The 6,735-nt window shown below is 39.3% G+C and overlaps 1 protein-coding gene across 1 annotated transcript; it reads left to right on the top strand.

Moving 5' to 3' along the window:
- The first annotated feature begins 1,331 nt into the window (after positions 1 to 1,331).
- On the top strand, positions 1,332 to 5,989 carry LOC121902345 (melanin-concentrating hormone receptor 2). The gene is made up of 2 exons (XM_042419606.1): positions 1,332 to 1,953; positions 5,340 to 5,989. The coding sequence occupies exons 1-2, from the start codon at positions 1,550 to 1,552 to the stop codon at positions 5,977 to 5,979; spliced, it is 1,044 nt and encodes a 347-aa protein (XP_042275540.1). The 5' UTR covers positions 1,332 to 1,549; the 3' UTR covers positions 5,980 to 5,989.
- Positions 5,990 to 6,735: the final 746 nt, after the last annotated feature.

Here is a 6,735-nt window from a genome sequence, read left to right on the forward strand (position 1 = left end):
TTGAAAGCTGGTGACTTTACTCCTCTCTTGTCCTTGATCACACCGTATCTAAAGCCAGACCAGCCGGACTCGCTGATTCAGTCATGCAGACATTTTGTCTCTCAACAGGCCTTTGACTTGTAGATAAAATCATCACAGACACACTTGATGACACCAATTGGACTCTTGTTTCTATCTCTGGGAAAGAGGAATTTATACTTGCATATCTAAAGAGAAGATCAAGATGATAAAATATAAATTAATAATGCGGAAATCATTCAGGGTGGATTTTTCTTTTGCTGCCAGTGGCTGACAGAGCTGAGTTTAAAGAGGCCATTGAAGCAGGTCTACAAGAACCAGGGACTGGTGAGCATGGCTGAAACTCAAAAAGTGTACTTTATTTGAAGGCCTCTTAAAATAATTGTATTATGATGCACTTTGAAGAGATGTAAGAACAGAAGAGAAGCATCACAGGAAATGAACAAATGGTACCTGAGGCCAGCATGAGGGAAGCTCACATATATTCCTGCTGACTTGTGGTCAGATCCCAGCAGAGCCATCTCTGCTGGATCAGCTACTCTCCTTTAAAGCTGATTCCCAGTGATGTCAGAACAAAGCTGCAGAGAAAATCACATCTTTGGTGTAAGGGTTACACGGAAGCCTTTGAGGCATATTCACCATTAAAAAATCTTAATTGCTGGTGATAGTCTGGATCAGTTCACTTTTTTAAAACTGACACTCATTGTAATTTTGAGAAAACATAAAGGAGGGTGTTTAAAAGCCCTGGAGAAATCTATGTTTAATTGAAATGTGAAAAAGGGGAACACAAATCCCTTTTTGTGTAAAAGTAATTTTACCATGTGGCTCAATGTTAGGGTATTTTGTTGTCTTCCCAGTGCCTCAAAACCTTCAAAGTAAGACTGAATAGGTAATTATCTTTGGTCTGATTGATTCTTCCAGTTAGATTAAACTTTGAACAAGAAAGTATATAGCATGACAGTAACATACAGTCAGTATATAATGAAGAAGAATGTAAACTTAAGGGGGTAATTTAAACTGCACTACATCACAGTGCATCACTGAAATACTTTGTTTACTCTCCTCCTCCTTGATTTCAAGTTGTGACCAAGTGGTAAAACGGACCAATATTTCTGTTCTTTAGGCTCAGTGGAACTTATTTTCATTTGCTTGTCCTATTACATAAAACAGCAAATGATCTTGGAAGGGAGGGAACTAGTGTCCGCTGAGGCGCAGATGGTTTTGGTAAAGCGCACATCGGACGCGCATGGTAAATAGTCACATCATAGTTTGCTTCCAGAGATAAACATGTTCCAGAGACAACTTTGTACTCGTTCTTGATTAGATTCTGCCCCGTCCTGTTTTCAATCATATAGCCTACTTTTGTTATTTAAACAAAATCCACACCGGGACCAACTCAAGGAGAGGATACGCGCTCTTGGAGAGTGCTCGAGTTTGCTGCCCAAGTTTGGAAACCAGACGCCGGCTGGAGAGCGCCCGGTGCGCGCTTTGACTACAACCACACCGAGGTACTTATGAAGAGGATCTGAAGATGAATGAAACGGGCGTATTTTGCAAAAACAACCAAACAGGCAACTTGACCAACTCTTCATGTCAATACGGAACTCCTTCACCTTTCAGCCACATCGATATCACCACTTTCATGCACATCTTTCCATCCATTTATGGCATTCTGTGTTCAGTCGGAGTTATCGCCAATGGACTGGTCATCTACGCGGTGGTAGCATGCAAGAAGAAGATGGTTTCAGACATCTACGTGTTGAATTTGGCAATAGCAGACATGCTCTTCTTGCTTGTGATGCCCTTCAACATTCACCAGCTGGTGAGAGACAGGCAGTGGGTCTTCGGAAACTTTATGTGTAAAGCGGTTGTGGTGGTGGATGTCAGCAACCAGTTTACCACAGTGGGGATTGTTACTGTGTTGTGTATTGATCGGTAAGTGTTGAATCCATATCACAGATTTCATGCCAGTCTTTTTCAATATTTTGTTATTGTTATTTTTTTTTACAGAATGTTTGACTAGTTTGGTCAGGGGTTTCATATGCTTTCTGTAGTAAAACATCTAAAGGCAAAAATCTTATCAAATGAGGGTCTGTGGTCTAATTTGTGTCAGTTTAGGGGTCCTTGACGTGAAAAAGTTTGAGTTTGTGCTTTAATAGCAGCACAGCAGTGCCTTCACTATGACAAACAATTACATTCATCTGAATTTCAACAACAACAACAACAACAACAACAACAACAACAACAACAACAACAACAACCATATCCTCTCTGATAACTACGGTAAAAGTATTTTAATTTCCCTGTTACTCAGTGTCTTTAAAGGTGCCATAATCGAAAAAGAGGTAAACCCTAAACAGTCTAATCAATCTAAAAATATACTAATGGTGAGTGAGGTAATCATGTGCGCAACGGACCATGAAAACACAATGTTCCCTGCATAAATGATGTATGTGACATGTTTATGATCAGAATACATTCAGGACATTTAAATGACTCTTTATGTCAAGTGTTCAACTGGTAATCACCTCCATTTGAAGGTAATTACCAGTGTAGGAGTTGTTCTCAGAGCTATAATGTCACATATCTTTAGAATAATGTACATAATGCATTTGTGTGTAGGACCAGCTAATTGTGTTCTGATGGGCACTATCTGTACTGAAGAATGACCTTTACTGACTCCCCTGCATATACGTGCATAAGTGTTTATTTTTATCATTAGTATTTAACCAATACTTTTTTGTAGCATCTAGCCTTGATATAACCACAAATCAGCTCTATCCTCTCAAATTACTTTTATTTCAAAAGATCAAACAGTTCTTTGAAAAACCAAACTCCTCTGAAAACAAGTATTATAGGCTGTAATGGGTTTAAAACTAATAATAACCTAAACAAACACACAAAAAGCTATCTTTTGTGTCAAAAAAATACAAGAACCAAAAATCAATCTTAGTGTTTAACACCTTCACACACTTCACACGGCAGATTAAATGTGTTACTTGTCAGCCTCGTTCAATAGAGCTATTGTGATGAGAGTTTCCCATTTGACAGCTCCAATGATACACCTCAGCCCTCGGCCCTCTTTAATCCAAAACACATATCTTTGTGGGTGCTTATCTGAGCTCAGGAGCACTGTAGAGTCTAATCACAGTCAATATGTTAACTTAGATTATCAGTGTTACAAAGTTCCATCTCTTAAAAAAAAACATTCATATCCACGCTCCTGTTGACAACTCAAACCAAATCCCCACATGTTTACCTCTAATCAGCTATTAGACACATCCTAAACTGTCATGGCTTTTCTGCACTCCCTTGGTGGAGCCAATAAAGACAGGGTTGTTTTAATCCATGCAGGATTAGTCTGCGAGTGCTGTATCATTTCATTTCATGGCAGTTTTATGCAGTGATGGAAGAAGTACTCAGATCCTTTATGTCAGTAAAAATACCAATACAGCAATGTAAAAATACTCCATGACAAGTAAAAGTCCTGCACGGAAAATCCTACTTAAGTAAAAGTACATTAGTATTATCAGCATGATGTAGTTAAAGTATTGCAGTAAAAGTAGTAGTCACGGGTCTCTGTGACTGATATATTATTATATATGACATCATTACATTATTGATACTGAGTGTGTACGCAGCATGTTACTGAAGGGTCGTGAGATGATTAGCGGGAGAGGAAAGAAGAAAAAACAAAGTCCTGATCAACAAATCTGTTTTCAGTTCTTGGACTTTTTCTCTAATCTTTGAATTTTGCTGAAATACTGGATCATTTGAATTTTATTGAAATGAGACCATGTGAGAAGTTTAGAGAGAAAAATCACTATTTGGTGGAGCTGTTAACAACTCATAGACATCTGACATGTGACCCCGACTACACACTGCTTTTTGTAAGACGTCAAAAGCCAAAAAGGTTGGAAACCACTGGTTTCATCTTTAACAATATGTTGTATTTTAAAAGCTTGTTATATTATTCATTGTGTCAGATCTTCATCTGAAAAGTAACTAAATCTGTCAAATAAATGTAGTGGAGTGGAAAGTACAATATTTCCCTCTGAAATGTAGTAAAGTGGAAGTATAAAGCAACATCAAATGGAAATACTCAAATTAAGTACAAGTACCTCAAAACCGTACTGAAGTACAGCAGTACAGTAAATGTGCTTTGTTACTTTCCACCACTGGTTTTATGGATGTCAGCCCAATCCTGTTTCCAAATCAAATCACAGCAGAGTCAAATAAAAATATTTGCTGAAGAGCAATCTTACACATTAAATGTGCTAATATAGGGTCTATATAGAGTTCATATAGGGTCAAAGCAAGTAAAGGTGTTCACAAGAAATATTTAAAGACTAGAAACAAAATACTTTTAGTGTGAATTCTATCCAAAGAAATCTTTTCTGACCTGAATCCATTTACTCCAATGCTGTTTTTTCTTCACCACTGCACTGCAGAAAGATCAATAATCTTGACATACAGGGTTTGTACAGTTTGTGTTTTTTTTATTGCCACAGATTCTTCCTCAAACTAAAAGCATGTAGCCACACATGCAGCTACACTGCATAAAATATTTAGTGTACTGTAAGGCTCGCTGCAGTTTTGACAGTCTGACATTTTTGATCATATCAAAATCTAACTTCGCTGACATGAGGCAACATCTCAGTAAACCAGGGACTGGATGTAGATATGCACTTATTGATTCAACCATCAGACTAATAGTATATGTATTTAACTTTAACACTATACTATTGATTTATGATTTAAACAGGAAGTCCTGGAAAAAAGTTGCAAGAATATCAACATCTTAATAGTTTACATGCCTGTTTAATCTCACTAGACAGATTGAGCACACACAGAATAATATGTCGACTGAAACTGGAAATATGTCATTGCTTCCACTTCAGTGTCACTTGGTGTAAGTAATGACAAAGTGGTCATTCATTTCCTGCAAATGGCTTGAGAAGTGAGGTCAATTTCGACTAAACTGGCTGAGCAGCTCCTCAAATTGAAACACCATCAAATACAAAATCTAAATGGAAATGTGTTTCATATTCTACTGCTAAGTCACCCTGTCCAAATTATACTAATTTGTCATCGCCTTCATCACTCTACTGAACACATAATATATTGAGAGTGTATCTCTGACATGGTACTTGGTTTCATCATTCCTCCTTGCCTGATTTGATTCTCTGAGCTTGTCAAGGATGAAAATGACCTCTTAAAGCAAAACGAATGTTCTTTACATGCACTTCAGCAAAGTTGCTTTTATCATCTGAGTGTCAAACTGCAGCCCAGCTCTAAAAGAAGTGAATTCTTCCTCCTAGGTACATAGCTATTGTCCATCCCACCTCAGAGAAGCGGACCATCCAGTGGACCATCATCATCAACATTCTCGTGTGGCTGGGCAGCTTCCTCCTCACTGTACCTGTCATGATGTACGCCAAGGTGGTGCGCAGGCAGCATTTGGAAATCTGCATGATGTACCTGGACGGGCCTGAGGACATGTACTGGTACACTCTCTACCAGTCTATCCTGGGCTTCATCATCCCCCTCATCATCATCAGCACCTTCTACTCACTCACGCTTTACCGCGTCTTCAGCTCCATCCGTCGGGTCAAGCGTAAGCAGTCTGTGTGGGCCAAGAGGGCCACTAAGATGGTCCTAATGGTGATCGCCCTGTTCCTGATCTGCTGGTCGCCCTACCACGTCATTCAGGTGATCAACCTGAGCAACAACACCCCGACTATTGCCTTTGTGTACGCCTACAACATCAGTATCTGCCTCAGCTACTCTCACAGCTGCATCAACCCGCTCATGTTGCTCATCTTTGCACAGAATTACCGCGAGCGTCTTTGTCGCAGAAACATACTACACAGCTCCCAGCACTCTTCAAAGATCACAGTGGTCAAAACAGATGGTTCCAGTATGACCAATGACCCCAACTACCGCTGTACTGTCATCTAAACTAGAAAGATGTCTGCCCTTTGTATATACACATGTAAATGTTTTGCTGCTCGCCCCAAATGGAAGTAGCTTGGATGAATGGTGTTGCCTGTAAAGTCATATTCCTCAGCTTTTTCATATAAATAAGTCAGAAATTGATACCATACAAAAGACTTGGTTTTAGGAATGAGCAGCAATATCAACTATGACTGAAAAGAAGTAGTGTGCAGGTCATGTCAAAGGTTTTCAACAGATATTTAAAGGAAAAAGAAATAGAGCTGCTTCTCAGAGGATGGCAAACATTCTAAAAAGGAAAGCAACAGTCTGTGAGCCGAAACTAGAGGGAATATGAGCACTGACTGATGCAAAGATGAGAAGGGACGCTGAGGAGCAACTCAGGTGTGGCTCCTTTTGGACTGGGGAGATTTCACAGGAATTGAACGGGCTACACCCACGCTACATGTCATGCTGGTCAGTGACTGAAGTGCAGCTTATGAGATCTTTCCCTGAGTAACATGAACATGTGACAGTGAGAAAGAGTGAGAAATCTTTAGATACTCTGTAGTCTTACACTCGCTCTGTTATTATTAGCCAAATTCCCGCAGGCTCATGATGACATTTAATTCCATTTCACAGCCATATGCATTGTTTGATCATGCTTTTAGCTCCACACATTATGACATCTTTGATCTGAACAGATGAGAACTGCAGCAAGACAATTACTCATACCACTGTCTGGTAAGGCACCATATAGCTAATGGATTTATTAATGGTAAA

Source organism: Thunnus maccoyii, chromosome 8 (assembly GCF_910596095.1).
Source record: "Thunnus maccoyii chromosome 8, fThuMac1.1, whole genome shotgun sequence".
NCBI classification, from domain to species: Eukaryota; Metazoa; Chordata; class Actinopteri; order Scombriformes; family Scombridae; genus Thunnus; species Thunnus maccoyii.

Bases quoted from the DNA above. Each gene is read 5' to 3' on its own strand.
- LOC121902345 (XM_042419606.1), top strand. From the start codon at position 1,550: ATGAATGAAACGGGCGTATTTTGCAAAAACAACCAAACAGGCAACTTG. The intron at 1,954-5,339 runs GTAAGTGTTGAA...TCTTCCTCCTAG, and splicing joins ACTGTGTTGTGTATTGATCG to GTACATAGCTATTGTCCATC.